This window comes from Erithacus rubecula, assembly GCF_903797595.1.
Source record: "Erithacus rubecula genome assembly, chromosome: W".
Classification (NCBI taxonomy): domain Eukaryota; kingdom Metazoa; phylum Chordata; class Aves; order Passeriformes; family Muscicapidae; genus Erithacus; species Erithacus rubecula.
This window is the reverse complement of record NC_136690.1, coordinates 2,854,745-2,878,599: the sequence shown is the minus strand read 5'-3', so window position 1 is coordinate 2,878,599 and position 23,855 is coordinate 2,854,745. Positions and strand designations below refer to the sequence as shown.

The 23,855-nt window shown below is 43.5% G+C and overlaps 2 protein-coding genes across 3 annotated transcripts in view; both read left to right on the top strand.

Annotated features, from left to right (window-relative positions):
- The window catches only part of LOC306814059 (uncharacterized protein), a 187,913-nt gene that overhangs the window by 21,438 nt on the left and 142,620 nt on the right, over positions 1–23,855 (top strand). The gene's annotated exons all lie outside the window — the stretch shown is intronic.
- Positions 1–23,855, top strand: part of LOC306814063 (Golgi phosphoprotein 3) — a 119,075-nt gene that overhangs the window by 29,003 nt on the left and 66,217 nt on the right. For both annotated transcript variants that reach the window (XR_013777081.1, XM_079329773.1), the window contains exon 2: positions 5,752–5,883. Coding sequence is in view for 1 of the 2 variants with exons in the window: in XM_079329773.1 (XP_079185899.1) it covers positions 5,752–5,883 (132 nt within the window). In the remaining variant the exon portion in view is untranslated. The remainder of the gene's footprint in view (positions 1–5,751; positions 5,884–23,855) is intronic.

Genomic DNA, 23,855 nt, shown 5'->3' with positions numbered 1-23,855 from the left:
CTGGGGGAAGTTAATTTAGGATCACCTTTTAGGAGGTCAAATAAGGGTGCTAATTGTGAATTAGCCAGTCTTATGTAGAGTTTAACCTAGTTGATGGTACCCAGAAGTTTCTGTGCATCATTCAGAGTTTGAATATTAGTTGAAAATTGAATAGCTTGTGGCTGTATAGTCTGATTCATTATTTTGAGTTCCAGGGTGGTTGCTGCTGCACCTTTTCTGGTACTAGCTGCAGCCCAAATATTTCTAATGCTTGCAACAGACTTGGCCGAATCTGTGCGAGTTCTTTTTTTGTTTGGGTTGCTATTAAAATGTCATCTATGTAATGGTAACAGTATGCTCTTGGAAATTGTTCTCTCACGGATGAGAGTGCCTGTGCAACATATGTCTGACAAATTGTGGGGCTGTTTTTCATGCCTTGAAGAAGGACTCGCCATTGATAATGTTCTGCTGGTGCAGTGTTATTAACAGAAGCCACTACAAAAGCAAACTTTGGGGTATCATCTGGGTGCAATGGAATAGTGAAAAACCAGTCTTTTAGGTCCACAATTAGGATGTCCTAGGAGGCAGGTATCATTGTAGGAGATGGTATACCGGGTTGCAAAGTGCCTATGCTCTCCATCATGGAATTAATTTTTCTCAGGTTATGGAGTAGCCTCCACTTGCCAGATTTCTTTTTTTATAACAAATACTGGGGTGTTCCAAGGGCTCATATATGGCTCTATGAGTCCTTGAGCTAGTTGGTTTTGTACTAACGATTTTAGGGCATCTAAGTTCCCTTTTTCAAGGGACCACTGTGGTACCCACACAGGCTGAGTAGTAAGCTATTTTAGAGCTAGTGTGGGATACCTTATGCCCTTTAATACAGTGGCCCCTGTTAAAAATCTGTCCCCACCTGGACTCCCCTTGCAGACAGAACATCCCTCCCCCACAGTTAAGAGGTGCAGCAGTGATATATGGCCAAATTGTAGCTGTTTGTCCCTCAGGATTTTTGACCAACACAGGGTTGCTACTTAAGCATCTCTGTGAGGTCCCTCTGAGGCTAGCAATAGCAGATCTTGCAGATGTGGTGGGCCACGATGAAGGCTAAGTGTTGGCAGAGATGATGGTGACATCTACCCCTGTGTTGATCATTTCACTGACCTTGATCTGCGAGGGCTTTGCCTGACGCATTGTAACAGTACAAACTATATTAGGTCTTTGATCACCAATGACCTGAGTCCAGTACACCTGGGGCTATCCTGTTGATCTGAAGCTTTGGACTCCTGTTCCTAGAATCTGCTTTCAGGACAGAAGACTTAAAGGAATAAGTTGTGCAATTTGGGGTTTTTATCAGGGATAGTTACAGGTGGCGTAGGGGCTAACACTATGGCTTGTACTTGTCCTGTGAAATCAGCGTCTATAACATGGGGATACACAGAGATACCTTGCAAAGTGGCACTAGATCTCTTTAGAAGCAGTTCAGTCAGTCCTTTCCCTATGGGCCTCTTGGCCTCGAGAGGGACTTTATGTACCTTTAATTAGCTTACAGTTATTGGGATTGAGGTGGAAACATCTATGCTAGCTGATCTTGTCTTTGCTGTGAGCTGCTCACACAGGCTTGTACTCGAAGGTGGAAAAACACTTGTGTTGTCACGTGTTTCCCCTCTGCATTCAGCTTCTCGTTTCCCTGGTTTTTAAGAAATTCTATTCCTATGAAATTTGGACTTGCATACCTTGGTTGTGTGTCTAGGCCTCTCACATCGGTTTCAGCTTGCATTTGTGCTTCTTTGTCTTTGAAATGTCCCCTGTGCAATGGACTTTTGGGGACAATTTACCTTCAGGTGGTCTTGTTGTCCACAGTTGTAACAGTGAGGTGTTGATTTAACAGCAGCTGTTATAATATTAGCTAACATATCCACGTTATATGAACTAGTTCCAACCTTAGAGCATGCATTTATCATATGCTCTAGAGATGGATTTTCTTTGGGTAGTGCATCTATAATCTTTCTACAGTCTTCATTTGTGTTATCTCTTGCTAATTGTATTAAGTGACCCCTTGCTTCTCTGTTTGCTATTTGTTTTTCTATAGCATCCTGTAAATGTTCTATGAACTGCATATATAATTTGTTGGGATTTTGCTTTAAGCTTGATTTTCTTTGGGTTGATACAGACGGGTTTGTGATTTTCATTAGAGCTCGCATTCCTAATTCCTTTGCTTGAGCTAGGATTGAGGGGTTCAGGTGTGCCTGAGTTTCTGGATCTTCCATGGGGGACACTCCCATAAGTTGAGAAATCCCTGCCCCAAAGCATGGGTCTTGCTCTGAAGCTATTGAATTTTGCAGTCCCTGGTCCTCTGTATAAGACCTCTAGGTTGATTCAAACATCATATATTTCACTGGAGTATGGAGTAATTTTGCAAATTGCTTCATGTTATAGGGGGTTAATTCAGTAGCAGTTATAAATTGAAGCATATTTGCAACAGCAGGCGACCCTAGCCTGTGTTTAGCGGCTAGTTGGCGTAGCTCTGAAAGGATTTGCTAATTAAATGGCATATATTTGTTGGGTGTATTTCCATTACCTTGTACAACTGGAAATGCTACAATCGTTCCCCCCCTTTTCTGCCAGTCCTCTTGCTATGGTGAAAATTAGTTTAGCTCCCTGTCACGATCTGCTAATACAGGTGGGAGTCATGATGGTTCATTTGATCTCGGGGTGCAAAAGACACACAGCAAGGGACTTCAGTTTACTCACAGCAATGCACTTTTATTGAATGCTAACAACACAGTTATGCGATAGAGTGGAGAGAGGGAGTGGTAAAGAAAATAAAGTAAAGAGAGAGAGAAAGAGGGGGTGGGGAACAGCTACCAACAGATGGGGCGACATCCTCATGGTCTTCTGCCAATAGACGTGTCTTCCTTCCATGGGGCAATGTCAAAAGTTTCTCCAGAAAGTCACTTTTTATAGTCCTTCTCCAAAGCGAGTGGCATCTGGCCAAGAGGTGGGGAGATTTATGGACTATTGTAAGGAGACCCGTTGCTCCAAGAAGCAGGTGTAAACTTGCAGAACACGCTGCTCCCAGCTAGTGCCTGCTCAAAAGCAGTGTACCATGGCAACACAGCAAGCACATCTGCTAACGATTACTTGGCAAGCATCCACCTCGACCAGGCCAGAACTCCTGTCTAAAGTGAGTGCGGTCCCTGGGGTCTTAGCCTCTGTTCTTGTGACAGTTGTGAGGCAAATGAGGGAAACATCAGACTGTCTCTTACACTGCCTCTATATCTCCATTTCAATTGCCTTTTGTTTTACCTCTATCTAGAAGATAATTGGATTGTGAGTGAGGATGGCATCTGAACTGAACAGCAATGGGGCTGGAGCTGATGCCAGCATTACTGCGAGTGCTTCCTTTCTGGAGTTGGTAGCAGGGTGGAGTATTGGGTTCCCTCCATGGGTGTCTTGTGTATCCATCAGTGGTGTGTTTTTTTGGGGCTGTTGGAGCTTTGGTTGCAGATGTGTTGAAGCTGTAGCAGTGGTAGGAGTGGGGCCGAGACTGGGACCAGGGCTTGGCATCGTTTTGGTGGAACTTCCTGGTTTTGGTGTATTTCTAGGAGTGACATAAGCTCGACATCTGGGCACCTTCAGTGACATCTCATCGGGGCCCGCCCCTGTGTGGCATCAGCAGGCAGGTGTGGCCATTGGACACAGGGCTGTAGGCACAGTTTTGCAGCTTGGTCAATTAGCTCTGGGTAAGAGTGGGACATGGTCAGCTCTGGCTTGAGCTGTGCGTGCGTGCTCGGGATAGGCAGTGGAGGGGCGATCTCAGAGGCCATGTGGCATGGCGGTGGGGCCCTGAGGTACTTGCTAACCCATGCCACCATGTTGGGCACTCCAGAGCGGTTGCTGTGTGCTCTGGCACAGTGGTGCGTGGTAGTACAGTGTGCTCTGGCTCGACACAGCAGGCCTGTTGCGTGGGCACAAGACGTTCCAGCCCTGTGCGGCATGCCCGCAGTGCGGTCTCTTCTCCGTTGGCTGCTGAGGATTTATGGCTCAGCAGAGCCTCTCCGGTGGCCATGGGCTCGCTGGCTGCCACACCGTGTGGCTTAGTTGGACAATCTAGCTTGCTGCCTCCCACCTGGGTCTGGCTATCGACCTCTGCTCCACCGCCCACCGGGGCGCATCCATGCATGTCAGTTTTTATCTGCCTTAGCAAATTCAAGATAAGCTTCCAAGGTATTAGAACTGTAACAGTGCTTTGATCACCTTTTGAAGCAGCATCTATTATATATTTCCTAGTCCGCGTCCAGGCATTCATATCTAACACAGTCTTTTTAGTTGGTTCTTACCCCTGTTTTTTAGTCCATGATATTAAGTTTATTAAAGTCTCTTTTTCATTGTCTATATCTCATTCTTGTAGAAAATTAATCTATACTTTAATTGCTGGGTGTTCCTCCATGGAGATACATCCACCCATATCTTCAATGGGGTTTTTTTCTATTTAAAAAGGGGTATATATGAAGGAAATCTGTATTTTTTTTCCTTGGCTTTCCACCGCAAACAGCTCTGCTCACTGTATATTTGGACAACTCTTCTTGCACGCGTCTAATTTTTCAGCTTTTTTCACTGTTTTTTCCCGCATTTGTCCCCACACGCCGGTCTGTGTCCTCCCATTCTGCTCACAGGAAATTGCTGGGTCAGATCACTTCGGTGGCTACCACGTGTTACGATGGGTTCATTGGTTGGAGACAGAGACGACATGAATTTATCGAGGGTCCTCAAGAAACAGCCCTGAGTTTATTATGGCTGCCCCTTTTTATAGGGGATTTGAATTTCTTGGGCTTAAACAGCTGATTGGTTGGGATCTTGGACCGCCCAGCTCTCTGACTAGTGAGAAGTCTGCAGCTTAGGATGGAATGTGATTGGGTGAAGTCCCTGTTTCAGTTTGAATACGTCCTATCATTGTTCACCCAGGGACCTGTTTATCGAACCAGGCTAGCTGAACTGGGTTTCTTATTTATGGCTGAATTATTTGCTCAACTACAGACTGGCTGTGATGTGGTAGTGTGGTTCATAGAACAAATATAGCTTGAAGTTTGGCAGTCCATATTAGAACAACTGTATTGGGTTTGTGTGGCCAGGTTTTGGTAGCAAGGGGGCTACAGGGATGGCTTCTGTGAGAAGTGCTGAGAGCTTCCTCTATGTCCAGCAGAGACAATGTCAGCTGGCTCCAGGAAAGACCTGCTGCTGGCCAAGGCCAAGCCAATTAAAATGGTGGTAATGTTTTTGTGGTAACATATTTAAGAAGGGGGGAGAAAACTTCATGAGAGCAGTTGCAGTCAGAGAGGAGTGAGAATATGTGAGAGAAACAACTCTGCAGACACCAAGGTCAGTGAAGGAAGGGGAGGAGGTGCTTCAGGTGCTGGAGCAGATTCCCTTGCAGCCTATGGTAAAGACCATGGTGAAGCAGCTGTACCCCTGCAGACCATGGAGGTCCTCTGACTACATATAGACTACACTTTATATCTCCCAGTTCTTGATATCTTTCTGGTTTGTTTTGCATCTTTCCTGAACTTTCCCTTCTTTTTAAAGACTAGAGACCAAGTGTCAAAACTAATAGGGGATGAGTCTCTTTTCTCTTTCATGTTTCAGTAGAGGAATGGTAGCTGACTAGTGATGTTAGTGTGAGGGCCAGAGAACTATAGAGAATGCAGTAAGCCTCTTTTTCAATTTGCTTGCAGGTGGAAATGGAAATATCTTACTGACTTTCATTCTTCACAGGGTTACACATCATTTTGGAATGATTGCATCTCCTCTGGATTGCGTGGCTGTATGTTAATTGAACTGGCATTGCGAGGGCGTCTTCAGTTAGAGGCTTGTGGAATGAGGCGTAAAAGTCTATTGACAAGAAAGGTAAGTGGGGAAAATGGTCACATTTACTTTTGTGTCATGCTTCAGGCAATACAGTAGCTATAAATTAAGGGTGATTGTAACAAATATACTTGTTTTTTCTTTATATGGGTGTTGGAGGTTAGGATTTTTTCCTTTTTTTCTTTCTGTCATGGGATTTTGTCCCATTTATTACTGAGACAATAATGACTGATACTTAAGAGAGACAAACTATGCACCCAAGGGGAAGGGGGAAGAGTGCAACTGGAGGCACTATCTTAGCTAGGGGGCTTTCTCTTAGGAAGGGCAGAGATACCATGAGATTTTGGCTGGGGGATGAGGGGCTGGATTCAGCTTCTCTCCTGCTCTCTCTTGCTCTCGGGTTTGACTCGGAGACATGCTGCAGTCGCTGTGGGAAGATTTTGCCACCATTGCAGAGTTCCATCTCCTGCTGCCTTCTCCTACCGTGAGTGAAGCTCTGCTCATAAGAGCGGCCATTGCACTGTGACCTTATTAACACCCTACCTCACTGGAAAGGACCCTCGCCATCTACTCAGATGCCTCGGGAAAACCCGGCACCCATTTACCCTCCAAGGGAGCCTCTCCTGACCGTGTTTGGGAGCCTGGCTGCTGCTGTCCAGCCCTGCTGTTTCTCTGCCACTGCTCTGGTTTTTTTTGCTACACTGTAACTCCTTACCTCCTGCCTGCTGGGACACCCTGTGGCTCCTGCTACAGCTGTGGAGCTTCTGTTACATTTTGCTTACCACTCTGGGGTCTACTTGCCTCTGCTGTTCCAGCTTGCTGCTTCTGAGGTTCCTGCTACAGCCCATTTTACTATCTGGAGCGGCACTGGGACCAGCTTCCCCTGTGAGCTTGTAAAGGAAGCCCCTTTGCAGTATCTTCCACCAGCTGTGCCCACCATTACCCTCATGAAGAATCAACTGAGCTCATGCCACAGCGCCCCCTGCAGCTGTGGGAGAATTATCGCACCTGCCTGTCCAGGAGCCAACAACACCCCTGCCAGCTGTGACCATAACTACACCAAAGAGGAAGTGATTGACAGCTGAGAGAAAGCTATGGTTTGGTTTCTGTTTTTGTTTGTTGCTGCCATTTTTGTTGTTTGTTTGCCTTCTTACTGTTGGGGGTTGAGTATTTTTCTGTTACTGTGTCAATTGAAAGAATTTTTCCCATTATCATGCCAATGGAGCTGGCCGGGCTACACCCAGGGTCCCTGATGGGTCCAGACAAAGGGGTGGGTGGGGACGGCCCCGGAGGGGCCTCTGAGGCTTCCGGGAGGGCACTCGCGTTTTCCGGCGAGCCGGGAGGAGGACGCCTGGGATCGTTCAGCCACGCGGCCGGAGCACAGGAGAGCCAGACCCTCTGCGACCACCTGCCCTGCATCTGCCCCATTCCAGCCTCCTGCCTCTGCGGACACAGCTGATCACCCGGACACACACGGTGAGCGAGGAGCCGCCGCTCCAGCCCGTTCCCGCTTGGGACCGGCGTGGCCGCTGCTGCCCCTCCCCCCCCTCCTTCCTGCCTCCGTTCCCGCTTGCCTTTTTGGCATATCCGGGCGCTGGACTAAGCACAGAGACAGCGTGCTTGCATCTAAAGGGACTGACACCGAGTTACCTATTTCGTTCTGTTAGCAATTTTAACTGTTATTGTTTTCTGTTTGTATAGTTAGATATATTAGTAAAAGAGCTGTTATTCCCACCCCCCTTATCTCTGCCTCAGAGTCCTTGATTCAAACAATCATAATACTTGGGGGAGGGGAGTGGAACCCAAGTCTCTATTCCAAAGGGAAACTTCTGCCCTTACTGGCAGACACCTGTCCTTTCAAACCAGGACACTTACACATATACCTAGTAGCAAAGAACTGTTATTCCTTTCCCCATATCTTTGCCTGAAAGCCCCTTAATTTCACTGTTATAATAATTTGGAAAAAGTGGGTCATATTTTCCATTCCAAGGGAGGTTCCCACCTTCCTTAGCAGACACCTACCTTTCAAACCAAGACAATCAGAATAGGGATTCTGAGTAGTGACTGAAGATAGGTGCAGAGTTATTACCTAAAATGTTTTAATGGTGAGCTGAAGTACATAGTAAAATATACTGCATTTGTTCTCTGCTCCTGTTTGTTCTCTTGATGTGTTCATGCTGCACATTTGCTGCTGAGAAGCCAGTAGCACTAGTTATAATCTGCTGAAGGAACTGGATTTTGCAATGTTCGTGAAATGTTGGTTGGGGCTGAGAGACTCAGGTGTATCCTGCAAGTCACCAGTTTAATACTGGTGTACACAGTGTTGCAATTAATGCTTGCAGTGCAAGTGTTGGGGTTTAGGAGTTCTCCTTTTGTTTCTTTCTCTGAAAATTTTCTCCCATTTTTTGTTGCTAAAAGACAACAATGACCAAGTATCTAAGAGAGACACAACAAGTTTCCCCAGGAAAGGTGCAGCTGACTGCCCTCTTATCTGGGAGGTTTCTTGTGCAGGGGCAGAGATACTGCGAGAATTGGGCTGGGGAAAAGGGATTGGGTGCAGCTCCCATCTCTCTCTTGCACTCGACTTCAGAGGAGGATGGATGGGGTGCGATTTTGCTTGTGAGAGCAACCACTGAGCTGGGACTTTATTAACACCCTACCTCACTAAACAAAAGGACTTTCACCATCTGCTCAGGTGCTTTAGGGGAAAATCCTGGGATCCCTGAGCCCTTTCCCCTTCAAAGGGACCCTCTCTCTCCTGGCCGTGTATTCAGGAGCCAGGTGGCCACTGCCCAGTCCCCACTGTTTTCTCTGCCACTGCTCCGAGGTTTTTTTGCTACACTGTAATTCACACCCCCTACCTGCTTGGATGCCCTGCCATTTCAGCTATAGCTGCCAAGTTTCTGATGCATCTCATCTACTGATCTGGGACTTTGCTCATCCTTGCCTTCCGAGCTTTCTACTCCGAGGTCCCTGCTACAGCTCCTTTTGCTATCCAGAGGGGCTTCTGGGATCGGCTGTCCCTGGGCATTCAAAAAAAAAGCCTCTTCTCTGTTGGAGTCAGTGAGTCAGGGGTCTCTGAATTCTTCTGAGAGAAATCAAAGTGCAGGGATTGAATTAAAGCCTTTGGATTGAAGTATATTAAGTCACTCACACAAAAAGTAGACGTTTAAGTAGAAGTAAGTTAGTAGTTTTAGGGTGAGTTCTAGTGCTTTTAGTACACGAAAGGTTTCAAATGCCAGAGTAGCAGAGTTCTAGTGAAGGTTGAAACATACTGATGTCTTCAGCAAGAGGCTCCAGGCCCACAATTGTAGATAGGACTTAGACATAATAGAGCTATAGTAAGAATATTGCTTACATTTTTCACATAGAACAAGATAGGTTGTATGCATAATTCTATACGTAACCTGGTGTGTTAAGAAACTAGAATTCTAATAGGTTAAGGAGTGGTGGTCTGAGTTCGTGTCTTAGCTTGTTGGTAAAATCCTATATAAGAGTTTGTATTGGGGAGAGTTGTTGCTTTTAGCCATTCAGCTTTTAGCCACTTGCCATCTTTCTGTTGGCTGCATCCACCATTGTCCACGTGGAGAAAAGATGGCCGGACTTGCGCCACAATGCCCTCTGCAGCCACAAGGGAATCATGGCACCTGCCCTGCCAGCACCCCTGCTGGCTGCAACAGTAACTACACCAAAGAGTAAAGTGCTTGCAGCTGAGAAGGCTGTTACTGGGTTTCTGGTTCTGTTTGTTGTTGCTGCCATAGTTGCTGTTATTTGTTTGCCTTGTTATACATACTAGTAAAGAACTGTTATTCCTTTTCCCATATTTTTGCCTGAAAACCCCTTAATTTCAAAGTTATAATAATAATTTGGAGGGAGAGGGGTCGTATTCTCTGTTCCAAGGGAACTTCCCGCCTTCCTTATCAGACACCTGTCTTTCAAACCAAGACAGCATGGAAAGGAAACAATCCTTGTTCCTTGGGCCCATGAGAACACAAAACTAACTGTATCTAGTTTAAGCATGTGACCATTCTAGTAACTTTTTTGTACTCACTGACCATAAGAAGGGCAAATTTTTGAGGCTCTTTACTGAATTACGCTGAATATTTGAGGCACCTTAAGTTATTACTTTTGGCACTGGATCTTTTTTGTCAGTACAAAATGTGCAATCACACTGTTTGAAGAATTTTTTTCTTTATCAGCATTAGAAGAAACTTGTAAAATACATTTATTGAAAACATGGTCAAATGTTGTCTCTCCATCAGAAATAAATTCTTTTATGACACATTTCCCTTTCAATATAATCCATTGCTAAATTCCCCAAGCTTCTCCCAGGTTCCTTCTTTTCTGAAGAATTGAACCTCTGTTCAGACAAACAGCTCCTATTTTTTTGCTTCATTTAAGCATATTCAGCATTGATTAGTTTGCACAATTTTTTTTTTTTTGCCTCCAAATCTTTTGGTTCCTTAGGCATTCAGGAATGTTCTGTAGCAGTCATTTTCATATTGCACAAACATTGTCAGGTCCAACTGAAATTTTAACTGAGTTTTTTTTTTGGAAAATGGAAAAATAACTTGTGCATATCCTCAATAAAGAATACAAGCAAAATTACTGTTTTCCTTTTTTTAGTTTTATCATGTGATTTTTGGGGATGGGCTGGTGTGTTTGTTTCAATTTTTGTTTTGTTCTATTTTGTTTAAGGAAAACTAAAAGGTACCCAACATTAAATGCTTTGTTTTTTCTGCTCTTGAAAGGCAGTTGAGAGATTTTTTTCAGGCAGGACAGTTCTATGAAAGAGGTTTAATAGAAAATTAAAATAAAGACTGATTTCTGCTTAAGGAATTTCATGCAAATAAAATCCAGAACTACTGATATATATGATGTTCCTTCTTTCCTTGCCCCATCTCTCTCAGTTTAGAAATCCTCATGTGTTGCATCTGTTTGTTGCTTAGGGTGATAGCAAGTAAAGAAAGCAGGAAGGGCCTTTGCTGGAGTTTCACAGAGGTGTTTATTTCAGCCACGTGTGTGCACTGTCCATGGTTCAGAGAATAAAGGCAAAGGACTTTGAGAGGGTCCAGGTTAAGTACATGGCATGAGCAGGGCGGGGAAGAAGCATCAAAGACCAATTACCGGGGGACATGGGGGTGTCACAAGGGTGGGGTTAGGGCATGGGGGCCAACAGGGAGACAGGGTGGGAGTGACCGAAAGGCTGAGGGACAGGGAGAGGGCACAGGGCTGACCCAGAGAACAGAACAGGAGTTGCTTTGGCCAGATAAAACAGGATTGTTATCAAGAGAAGACAGTGAGAGAGGCCTCTCATGTTCCTTAATTGGGAATGCCTTTCTGGGTCTCCACACTCATGAAAGATGTGTGTTGTTTTATACCTTATATGAGGTCTTGCATTAATACTACATTTTAAGTCTCATTTATGTGTTTTCAAGATTTGTCTCAACTCTACCAAGTGTCTCCTTCATCTCTTTGCAGGCTTTGCTCCCCTTGCCCTCAGATCTCTGTGAATTAAATACTGTATTTAGTGAGTGGAATGAGCTGTTTAGTTGCATCCAAGGTTGTGATTCAGTGAGGTAGAATTTTAGTAGCAATATCATTTTTATATAGCTTCTGTCCCTCAGGCTAGCCCTTCTCCCTCCTCATCCCTGGTCCATTCTGGGCCTTTGTGGAAAGGTAAAATTTCATTAAAAGTAAAGCTTTGATTTTTGACTTGAAACCCTGTATCTTCAAATTATGGTCTGAAGGGAGGGAGTTTAGGTTTTGAGCCACATTAGCCTGTCCTGCAGTTGAGAAGGCTAGTCCTGTCTTTGCAAAGAGGTTTATTATTGGAGTCTCTCTTGGGTTGTTACTAGCATTTGCATGTGGTGGTTTTAGTTTGACTTTGGGTGGAAATACTAATTTTGGTGTAGTGATTTTGATTTGTCAATTTGAGGGCTTTTTTTTACCAACGCATTTATTTATGTGGTGGCTTTAGTGTTGGCCAAATTGTTAGTGTACTTACTAGAATTATTTGCTTTTTGTTGTGGGATAGGGTTAGGAGGAAGATAAAGTAGGCTCAAACTTTAAAAGGGTATAAAGGAAAACTTTAAATAATAGAAAATAAAAGGGAAAAAAAGAATTAGAATCAAATCTTTAGAACACCTCTCTCTATACCCTCTTTTTATTTACATTGGCAATGTATTGAAACAAATTAGTTTATTATCTTTAAAATATTTTTTTTGTTTATTTAGGGAGAGGAGTTTCTTTTGTTAGTCTGTGGAGACTTCTTTACAAGAAAATAGTTTTTTTGTGGCTTTAATGTAATAGTGAATTAGTTGTTTGGGAGAATGGAAATTTGATTATTGTGTTGAAGTCCCTCCCCTTGACTTATAGTTTTTTCTGCAATTGTTTTTGAGGGCTATGTTAACTTATGAGGTACAATTTTAAGGATTGAACAGTTTAGAAGAAAAGGGTTTTTTTAATTTAACTTTGAGATTATTTTTGGGAATAGAGGTGGTTTTTTGGGGGGCATAAAGTGTTTTTATTACTTTTTTTGTTTAAATTTTTAATGGGATTATAGTTACTTTAATATTTGTTTGTTTAGTATGGATGCCTTTGTTTATGTTTATAATGTGAACACTCCACCCCCCATATTTTTATGATTTCTAGGGATATTTAATATATTCTAGTTTATAAGAGAATTTTAGTTTAAGGCATTTTTTATCTTTTTGTAATTTTTATTTGGGACTTGATTCTTTTTTTTGTTTGACTTTGTTTTTATGTTATTTTTTGTGTGTTTTTATTTTTGTGGGTTTTTTAATTTAAGAGAGAATTGATGTTTGTAGGTTTTTATTCTGCAGTGAAGGAGTTAATATTTTGCTTGGGCAGTGGTTGGAGTAGTTGGGGTGGAGTATTTTAGGCTGTTTTGGGGGCTGGGCCAGGATAGCAGGGGCTTAGCGAGAAATGGTGGTGGCTGTTTTGGCTGTATAACTATTTTTTGGGGTTCGTTGCATTCAATTTTAGCTGTGGGTTGAAGGTTTTCCCTCGCCTTGCCCTGCAGCCACCAGGGCCTGGCCAGGCTCCCCCCTGGGCTGCGTGAGTTGTGGCAGAAGGGGCCTGGCCCAGCCCGTAGTAGTTTTAGGGGTTTGGTATTTGGTGAGATTTAGTAATGGTAGTATTTTAGTTGAGCCACAGGCTGGTCTGGCTGTATTGGGAGGAGGGGGAAGTAGCTAGGCTTTTAGTGGTTGATGGCCTCTCCTTTCCTTGTCTGGTGGTTTTTGGTGAAATTTAGTAGTGGTAGCATTTCAGCTGAGACGTGGGCCAGCCTGGCGGCGCTGGGGGGAGAACCTGGTCTGGCCAGTGCTGCAGCAGAGGCAGGGCCCAGCTCAGCCTGGCCCTGCTGGGCCCACGGGCTGTGTGGGGACTGGCGTAGCTCAGCTAGTTATTTGTTGAGAAGTTGGAACTAAAAGAGAGATTCTTGGGGTTTTTTTTCATCTTTACATGTGTGTTTACAAAGGCTCATCTAAATTTTTTATTGGTGCAACAATGTGTTAATATTAAAAATCAGACACTGATTGGTTTTTGTTAGGTCTAAAGGAAGCTGCCAAGGTCTTTATAGGGAATTATTTCTATAATTGGTTCTTTTCTTTCCTTACAAAAAAAAAAAAATTAATATAAAACTAGCACATTGTACAATGCTTTCAGGTAACCACTCTGACTAAAAAACTAATTCACTTCTTTGATCAGTTTAGTTTTTATTTGAATCTCTTTCTCGGTCCTGTCATCAGATAGAGCACAAGTGAGACTGTTGGCACAAGTGATAAGGTGAGAACAAGAAAAGGGTAGAACTAGTTATTTGGGAAGTAGTACAGATTTATAACAAGCTAATTATGGCCTTGATCACACAACTGACTTACAAGATTGCTAGCTACAAAGACTTCCACCTAAAACATTAAATTGAGTGGATATTTGCTGATTGTTTTTTGCAGTTTCTAAGACAACTTCAGAAGTGATCAAGATGCATTAAATGCATGCTTGAATGACATAGAGAGACAAATGAGAATGACAAACTGGCAGATAAGGACATGATGAACGTTAGTGAAACGTTTGAAAGTCAGTATGACATATTTTATGTTGCAACATCCTTGTGCATTTGGCTTCAGAGTATGTAATCATTTCATAATTTTGTAGTTCTATCTACTGGTAGCACTTTTAGAAACAAATAAATGAATGAGATTTATGTGTAAATTAATTTCTATTTATAGATGACTATTCTGAGTGATTAATGCATGAGTGGTTTTTTATGTTAAAATTAAATAATAAAGTTTACTTAAAAATCAACTCAAGAGATGCTTCATCTTTAGTATGGCTTAATTGCAAAGCTGTATTGTGGAAAATGAAAATTGAATATTCTGTATAATTGAAATGTCAGCAGTTGAATACAAGACAAATGTAGTACGTGACATCACTGAAAAACTGGAATAAAAAATATTCTTTGCAGTAAGGATAAGGACCATCATCTGAATAAACAGGATCTTCTTTCTCTACATTACCTCATTTATTAAAGAGAGAAAAGATGCCCTCTTGGAGATGCTTAATCCTAGAATCATCATAGGAGAGGTGCTCCGTCCCTTTAATCATTTTTATAGTCCTTCTCTGGCCTCACTTCAACAGGTCTATGTACTTCCTCCACTGCGGACCCTGTAGCTAGATACAGTAGGCCAGGTGTGGTCTCACAATAGCGAAGTAGAGGGGCAGAATCTCCTCCCTTGCCCTTCTGCCCACATTACTTTTGATGTAGCTCAGGATACGATTGATTTTCTGGGCTGCCAGCGCACACTGACAGCTCATGTTCAGCCTCTCATCCACCAGCACCCCCAAGTCCTTCTTGGCAGGGCTGTCCTCAATCCCTTCATCCCTGACTCTGTATCAATACTGGGGGTTGCCCTAACCCAGGTGCAGCATGTTGCACTTGGTCTTGTTAAATCTCATGAGATTCCCATGAGCCCACTTCTTGAGCTTGTCCACGTCCCTCTGGATGGCATCCCATCCTTCAGGAATGTAAATTGCACCCTCATCTTGGTGTCATCTGCAAACTTGCTGAGGGTCCACTTGATCCCTTTGTCTATGTCATTAGTGAATACATTGAATAGCACTTGGTCCCAATACAGACCCCTTGAGGGACACCGCTTACCCCCAGTGTCCATCAGAACTCTGAGCTGTTGACCACTACCCTCTGGATGCAACCATCCAGCCAATTCCTTATCCACTGAACAGTCCACCCATTGAATGCTTCTTTCTCCAATTTAGAGAGAAGGATGTGGGGGACCATGTCAAAAGCTTTACAGAAGTCCAGATAAAAGACATCTGTAGCCCTTTCCTTTTCCTCTGGTGTAGTTACTCCATTGTAGAAGGCCACTGGGTTAGTCAGACAGGACTTGCCCTTGGTGAAGCCGTGCTGATTGTCCTGAATCACTTCCTTATCCTCCACATGCCTTAGCAGAGTTTCTAGGAGAATCTGTGCCATGATCTTCCCAGGCACAGAGGTGAGGCTGACAGGCTAGTACTTTCCAGGGTCTTCCTTTATACCCTTTTTAAAGATGGGCGCGATGTTTCCTTTTTTCCTGTCACCTAGGACTTCACTTGACTGCCATGATTTTTAGAATATGATGTAGCTTGACAACTACATCAGCTAATTCCCTCAGGACTCTGATTCATCACATCAGGTCCCATAGACTTATGTTCAGTCAGGTTCCTCAGGTGGTCATGAACCGGATCTTTACTTACTACTGCTGAGATTAAAAATGTGGGATAGGGAATTTACATAGGCACTTCATAAAGCATATAGAAAAAGGAATAAACATATATTGCTCCCAGTTAAGTGTCCTGCCCCTCCTAAACCACTCAGGTAGCCAGGCAGCCCTGATAGGTTGTGTTTTCTATGTATTAAGTCCAGAAGATATTGAATTTTGTCATCCATACTAGCTGATTCAGTAGTTATGTTAAAGCAGCACATACCTTCAAACTCGGAACAGCATTTATGACTTTGAAGAGGGAGGTAGTTAATCAGTAGTTGATGTTGTAACGTTCCTCAGTGTACAGAAGTTACTTCCAAATTTAAGGCAACAATTGCCTTGGATGTCCAATTTAAACCTTGCACAAGAGTGCACACCAGGTGCTCTTTATGTGCTTCTTGAAAAGAGTAATAAGTTAGTTACAGTAAAAACCAAGCACACATGAGTATTTACATACTGATCTTGCAGAAATGTATCCAAGGTATGTGCTCATAGTACAAGCCTACAAAGCATGATGAGCCAACCTGTGAAAAGGAAGGAAAACAGGAGTGTCATCTCCCAGTAATACATATACTGTTGCTCCAGCTTCTTCAGCCAATACTGCTCCAGGCTTGGTAACTTGACATGGGGTAATTGCCCACAGACTGAAGAGCTGTGGCTTTCACTTTTTCAGATCAAACTGCAATTTGGTGTTGGGTTTGTAATACCAATAACACTACCAATGCTATTCCCCTAGATAAGGCACAGGAAATAATGGAACATACCTGAAATACAAGAAGTCAAAAATATGATTCAAATAGGATGTAAAATAAGGGGAGAAGTCAGAGTATAGGACCATACTGTATTGTCAGGGGTGTTGAGAATGAGTGGTACGGCTGTCTCAATTGTCTGGGAGGTAACTATCATCTATTTCAGGCCATGCTTTTGGGCAGAGCCATTGTAGCTAGGAAAGTAGCCAGGGGGTCCCAGCATTCAGTTCTGGGACATCATGGAATATAGGGAGTTACTATTACAGCCTCCCCAGTCTCCAACTTTATTTGAGCCATGACATGGTTGTTCCTGGATCCTGCTGACTATGCCAAAAGTTTGAGTCAACACAGACAGAATAACCAGAAACTCATGCCTGAAACACAAAGAATAAATTTATTTTTGTTACCTTGCTAACCAGAGGATCCTCAAGGGAACACATGTGCAGGGGTACACAAGATGGGATGCAGGCAGCATTAAGCTATTCCTTCTAACAGTCACCTTGTCATGGAAGGACATGAAGTTATTCAAGTAGGACCTGCTTTTCCTAAACCCGTGCTGGCTGGGTCTGATCCCTTGATTGTCCTATATGTGCTGCATGATGACACTCAAGATTATCTCCTCCACAACCTTTGCTGGCACTGAGTTCAGGTTGTCAGGCCTGTAGTTCCCCAGATCCTTCTTCCAGCCTTTCTTCTAGATGGGCATCACATTTGCTAACTTTCAGTCAACTGGGACCACCTGGTTGGACAGGTCAGGTGGTGAATGATTGAAAGTGTCTTGGTGAACCATTGTCAGCTCCCCCAGTACCCTTGGGTGGATCCCATCTGGCCCCATAGACTTGTGTGTATGCAAGTGGTGTAGCAGGTAGGTGACCATTTCCCCTTGGATTATGGAGTTTTCATTCTGCTCCCCATCCCTGTTTTCCAGCTCAGGGAGCTGGGTACCCACAGACCAACTGGTCTTACTATTAAAGACTGAGGCAAAGAAGACATTAAGTACCTCAGCCTTTTCCTTATCCTTTGTTGCTATGTTTCTCCCTCATGCAATAAAGGAGATTTTTCCTTGGCCCTTCTTTTGTTGACAGGGTATTTATAGAAACATTTATATTGTCTTTTATGGCAGTAGCCAGATGAGGTTCTAGTTGGGCTTTGGCATTTCTAATTTTCTCCCTGCACAACCTCATAACATACTTGTAGTCCTCCTGAGCTGCCTGGGCCCCCTCTTCCAATGGTCATAAAGTCTCATTTTCTGAGTTCCAGGCAAATGTGTCTGTTCAGACAGGCCATTCTTCTTCCCTGCCAGCTCATCTTTTTGGCACATGGGGACAGCCCATTCCTGTGCCTTTGAGATTTTCTTCTTGAAGAATGTCCAGCCCTCCTGGACTCCTTTGCTCTTCAGGACCACCTCTCAAGGGACTCTGTCAACCAGTGTCCTAAACAGAGTGAAATCTGGCCTCTGGAATTTCAAGGTGGCAGTTCTGCTAACAGTTCTTGTGCTGTTAGGACTCTGGAGTTAACCAAGAAGCATCTGTCAGTACATCTTCCTTCCAGAAAGAGCAGATTCTTAAGCACAGGGGAGAGGTGGATGGGATTTCCCTGATGTCTATGTGCACGTGCTGGGAAAAGAAGGGGAAGGGAAATACAGCGAAAGTGTGAACCAAAATACTTTTGTTTGAGAGTAGGGTGTGCTGGTTTTAAAACTTAGCGGGAAAATTAAGCCTGGTCAAACCACCCTCTTTCAATAGTGGAGGAAAAAAAGTAGGAGAGATTATAAATTGAGGTCACAATTTACTGAAGAAATTTTAATGAGCACAACAGTTGTACAAAAGATTGGTTTGCCCACAAAAAAGGGTATTCACCACTGAAATATGTCACCTGGCCCACTAGGACAAAACCAAGATGGTGGCTGTTCCCAAGTTGCTGGCTCTGTGTAGTTTCCCCAGAAAAAGACAAGATGGCAGCTATTCCTGCACTCTTCACCATGTGGCTCCCTGGGAAAAATGGCAAATGGTAGGGGGCTCCCGCACTGGACCAGTGGCTGAAGAGAACAAAGGAAACAATGTGGCAAATGAGTATCCACGGTTTAATGTCCTCCCCTAGCCAGAAAACAATGGATGTTACAGTACAAGCTGGCTTGTACTGGGCAATTAATTTGGCTATAAATAAGAGAGCGGCCCTATTTTAAACTATAAAAAAGACACTCTTATTTCCTTATAACACATAAAGATGTATTATGGAGTAGATGTGAATGTTTTAACTGTAGATATAAACAAAGGCACTGGTGTTAGAGTAAGCAAATGTTAAAATGGTTGTGATCCCATAAGTTTGAATAGAAAGGAAATGAAAACCCCTGCTGCCCCCAGGGAAGAAGAAGGAAAAAACTCCTTCTTTTTTCAAAAATAAAAAAAGCTTTGTTTGAACTGTTATAATATTTCAAGTGTGCCCCATAAGTTAATATAGTCCTCAATAATGATAAAAAAATGTTAGGAAAATAATTTTTACATAGTAATCAAATTTCCATTCTCCTGGGTGGCTAATCACTATGACATCGAGGCCACAAGAAAACTGTTTATTGTATAAAAATCTCCATACACTGAAAAGTCTCCTTTCCCAAGTAAAATAGTGATTTTTTTTTTTTAATAGTAAATTGACTGATTTATTTCTGTACATTGTGCAAAAGAAAAGTTGTAGAGGAAGAAGTGTTCAAAAAGTTTTATTATTTTTTCTTATAGTTTTTAATAATAAAGTTTTTCTTTGTACCCATTAAAGTTTGAACCTGTTTTACCTTCCTCCTAATTCTATTTTACAAAAAAAAAAAAAAAAGTTAATAATTCTAGCAAATACACTAATAATTTGGCTAACAGTAAGACCCACAACATAAATTAGTGCATTGACCAAAACATTTAAAATTAACAAACCAAAACCACTGAACAAAATTGGTGTTTCCACCCGGTTAAACTGATATTGCGACATCTTTTTGTGGAGAATGCAGGCAATTGATGAAAGCTGTAAGATAAAGATTATATTAGAAGGAAAATGGGCAAAACAGGTATTAAGTCATAAGGTTAAGTAGATTGATGGTAGAAAATATATAGTGTAATTATGGTTAAATGTCTAGGGGTAGAGGTTGTTCTGTTTAATTTAGTAGTTTTTATTGTTTTAAGTAGAAGCTGTATGTTTAATGAAATTTTGATAATAATTTTGGACGTGTTTCACACTGTTCTATCTCACAACAAAAAATAAGTAAATAATTCTAGTAAATACACTAGCAATTTGGCTAACACTAAAACCCACAACATAAATTAGTGCATTTACCAAAAAAATTTAAGTTAACAAACCAAAACCACTACATACCTTTACATCAGCAATGTGGGCTACAGTACACACAGGAGAAAAAGGTCAGGATCCCATCATACATTGGCATTCAGCCTTTCCTGCTTTAGGTATCCCCTGTACCATCAAAACAGACAATGGTCCTGCTTATACATCACAGTAAACAAGACATTTCCTACAGCTCTGGAGTGTGTCACACCACAGTGATATTCCCAAATTAGCAACAGGACAAGACAGTGTGGAATGTGCTCATGGCACTTTAAACGTATACTTGAAAAACAAAAGGGAGGAGGTGAATCCCCACAGAGCAGAGTAGCTAAATCTATCTATACATAAAATCATTTGAGAATGTTAGAAAAGTCTCAGAACTCAGTCATTTAAAATCACTTTTTTCACTACAATCATCCAGCGATGACCAGTTGCCCAAACCCAAGGTAATGGTGTGAGACCTTATCACCAGTAGGTGAGGAGGCCCATGGAATCTCATCACCTGGGGACGTAGATATGTTTTTGTTTCCACGGACTTGGCAACATGTTGGATACCTGCCAGATGTGTTCAGCCTGCACTATGTCCTGCTCGGGACCACAGGCAGCATCTCCCTTGATAGCTCCTCAATGGAAGTGGTGGAGCCATGTGTAGAATAGTGATTGAAACAACTTGTTTACTGACCTCATAGAAATCTGGAACTCTTGAAGTGACAGCTCATATAAAGACTTTATTTGTTTACAGATTGTTTTTCTGTTTACAAACTGTTTTTCCTGTTTACAAATTGTTTTTCTGGTAATCGGGATTTTTCTAACAATTTTAAGAGTTAAACAGTTTTTTTGTTTCTAGAGTTAAGTTGCAACTTCTAAGCAAATAGCCTGTGACATGCTATCCTGAAAGATCACAGTATTGGTAATTTTTGCTTGGTAGCTCCTGGACAAGAATGCTGCAGCTCCAGTGATACATGGAACACATTGCTAACTATGGGAGTAGGGTTTGACAAACTGAGTGGAAAAACTTCATTCAAATTGAACCTGTGCTGTCTTCTGTCACCCTGTCTGCAAAGGGCCCTTGCAGGTAGGACAACAGAGAGCAGTTTGCAATTTTTAATAAAGACAGAAAGAATGAGTTGTTACAGTATAAGATGGCTTGTACTGGGCAATTAATTAGTTTATAAATAAGAGACCTGGCCCAGTTCCATGGGTTGGCCCCTGGGTGGACAATGATAGGTTACATTGAAACCCAAACAAGGATTTCCCCCGATGATGTTCCACCCTGGGCTGCAGACATCTCGCTGGTCAGGGAGCTGGGTGGTGTTAAAGCCAGACCAATCAGCTGTCTAGATGAGGGAGTTTTGAATCTCCTATTTAAGGAAGATCTGAACAATAAAACAGGTTGCTGTCGCATGGATCTCTGAAAGCGTATCGTCTCTCTCTCTGACCCATAACAAGTGGAAAACAGGGGCAAAGCAAAACCTGGAAAGCTATTTTGTCCAAAAGGAGTTATGCTGCTTGGCTGCTCACTCCACATCACCTAGCAGGGTTTTCCCTGGTGGCAGTAATGTCAGGTGGTGACTGGGGTCTTGCAGGGCAACTTCCTCTCCCGAGTGAGCCTGACAAAAGAAAGACGACCCCTCCATTTCTGCCCATGTTTTTTTAAGGGGACAAAACCATTATCCTTGCACAACCAGGGCCAGAAAAAGTTCTGGGTCCTTGCCAAAAATTGCTCCCCTTCCAAAGAAGTGGGTGGTGTGGAAGAAAGAGTGCTAAAAGTCTGATGCTTATCCCTGTACCTAGGACATAAGACCAATTAGAAGAATCTGTGCATTGAATATACAGTGTAGCAGAGATGTGAGAAGAAATAGTGCTGTATGCCTGACCACAGAGAATAGTAAATTTAGAAACAAAATCACTTTGCATTATGGCTTCCCAAGAGCTTATAGAGACCTGAATTGAATGGGAGAGTCTATAATCCTTACAGGTCTGTCCTGGTTTGAAAAGCAGGTGTCTGCCAATAAAGGCAGAAGTTTTCCTTTAAAATAGAGACGTTAATTCCACTCCCTCCAAGTATTATAATAGTTTGAATCAAGAACTCTGAGGCAGAGATAAGGGGGTAGGAATAACAGCTTTTTACTATTATATCTAACCGTACAAGCAGAAAACAACAGCACTTGTTAAAATCACCAACCAAAAAGAACAGATAACTCGGTTCCAGTCCTTTCTTTAGCTGCAGGCACTCTCTCTCTGCACTTGGTCCCAGTGCTGCAGACGAAGCAAAGCCCAACAGCTGTAGAGAAGCAGGCGGGAGCGGAGTCGGGAGGGGGCGGCAGCGGCCACACCGGTCTCAGGTGTGAGCAGGCTGGAGAGGGCAGCTCCTCACTCACCGTTTGGGTTCTGGTGGTCAGCTGTGTCCTCAGAGGCAGGAGGCTGTAGCGGGGGAGATGCAGGGCAGGTGATCGCAGACTGTCTGTCTCTCCTTCGTTTGGCCGCGTGTCTGGAGACGGGGGTCCTCCTCTCGGCTCCGCTTGCCGGAAACATGAGTAACCCCACCAAAAGCCCACTCCCACCTACGCCTTTTATCTAGAGTCATCAGAGATCCTGGGTGTAACCCAGCCAGCTCCATTGGCATGATAATGAGAAAAATTCTTTAAATTGACACAGTAATAGAAAAACACTCAACCCCCAACATTATCCACCCTGAATTTTTTCCATGCCAACATGCTACAGCAAAACAAAGCTTTTAAATCATATACATACATGCAGTTACAGGCACAGTATCATAGGTAGTTCACCCTAGAACAAGCTCTCCTAGGGGTATGCATCAGGTCTCTCCATCCTTTTGCATCACCCACTAAGTGCAACCTGGTCCTTGAGTGAAAACCACCCTATGAACAGGATTGTCTTTGCTGGAGGCAGAGTTCACCCAAACAGTTTTTCCTAACATGCCTCTCAGGCGTACCACTGGAACCTTATCTCCATCTGGTGTTCCCAAGGCCTCAGATTGGGCAGGGCCTGCTCGCTTAGTGGAACCTCGGGTATTCACCACCCATGTGGCCTTTGGTAAATTGATCTCCCAGTTCTTGAAAGTCCCCCCACCAAGTGCCTTTAAGGTGGTTTTAAGCAGACCATTGCACCGTTCGACTTTCCCAGCCGCTGGTGCATGGTAGGGAATATGGTACACCCACTCAATGCCGTGTCCGCTAGCCCAGGTCCTTATAAGGCTATTTTTGAAATGAGTCCCGTTGTCTGACTCAATTCTTTCAGGGGTACCATGCCTCCAGAGGACTTGCTTTTCCATGCCCAGGATGGTGTTCCGAGCAGTAGCATGAAGGACAGGGTAGGTCTCCAGCCATCCGGTGGTGGATTCCACCATGGTCAGCACGTAGCGCTTGCCTTGGCGGGTCTGAGGCAGTGTGATATAGTCAGTCAGCCAGGCCTCTCCACACTTTGGACCATCGCCCCCCATACCAGAGGGGCTTCACCTACATGGGTTGCTTGATGGCAGCACACGTCTCACAGTCTTGGATAACCTGAGAAATACTGTCCATGGTTAGATCCACCCCTCGGTCTTGTGCCCACTTATAGGTGGCGTCTCTGCCCTGATGGCCTGAGGCATCGTGGGCCCATCGAGCTAGGAACACTTCTCCCTTGTGTTCCCAATCTAAGTCTATCTTTGAGACCTCTGTCTGTGCAGCCTGATCTACCTGCTCGTTGTGCCTATGTTCTTCATTAGCCCAACTCTTGGGAACATGGGCATCCACATGACGGACTTTCACGGGGAGCTTCTCTATCCGAGTGGCAATGTCTTTCCACTCATCAGCAGCCCAGATTGGTTTACCTCTATGTTGCCAGTCAGCCTTTTTCCACCTTTCCGGCCAGCCCCACAGAGCATTGGCTACCATCCACGAATCAGTGTAAAGGTAGAGCTTTGGCCATTTCTCTCAGCAATGTCCAAGGCCAGCTGAACATCTTTTGAGATCAGAAAGTTGACTTTTCCCACCTTCTCCTTCAGTAGCTTGTGCAACTTGTCATGTGAGACTCCATACGGTTACTTTCCACTTCCTGTTCATTCCTGCAATGCGACAGGAACCGTCAGTGAAAAGGGCGTAGTGTGTTTCACCTTCTGGAAGTTGGTTGTACTGTGGGGCTTCTTCAGCCCCGGTCACCT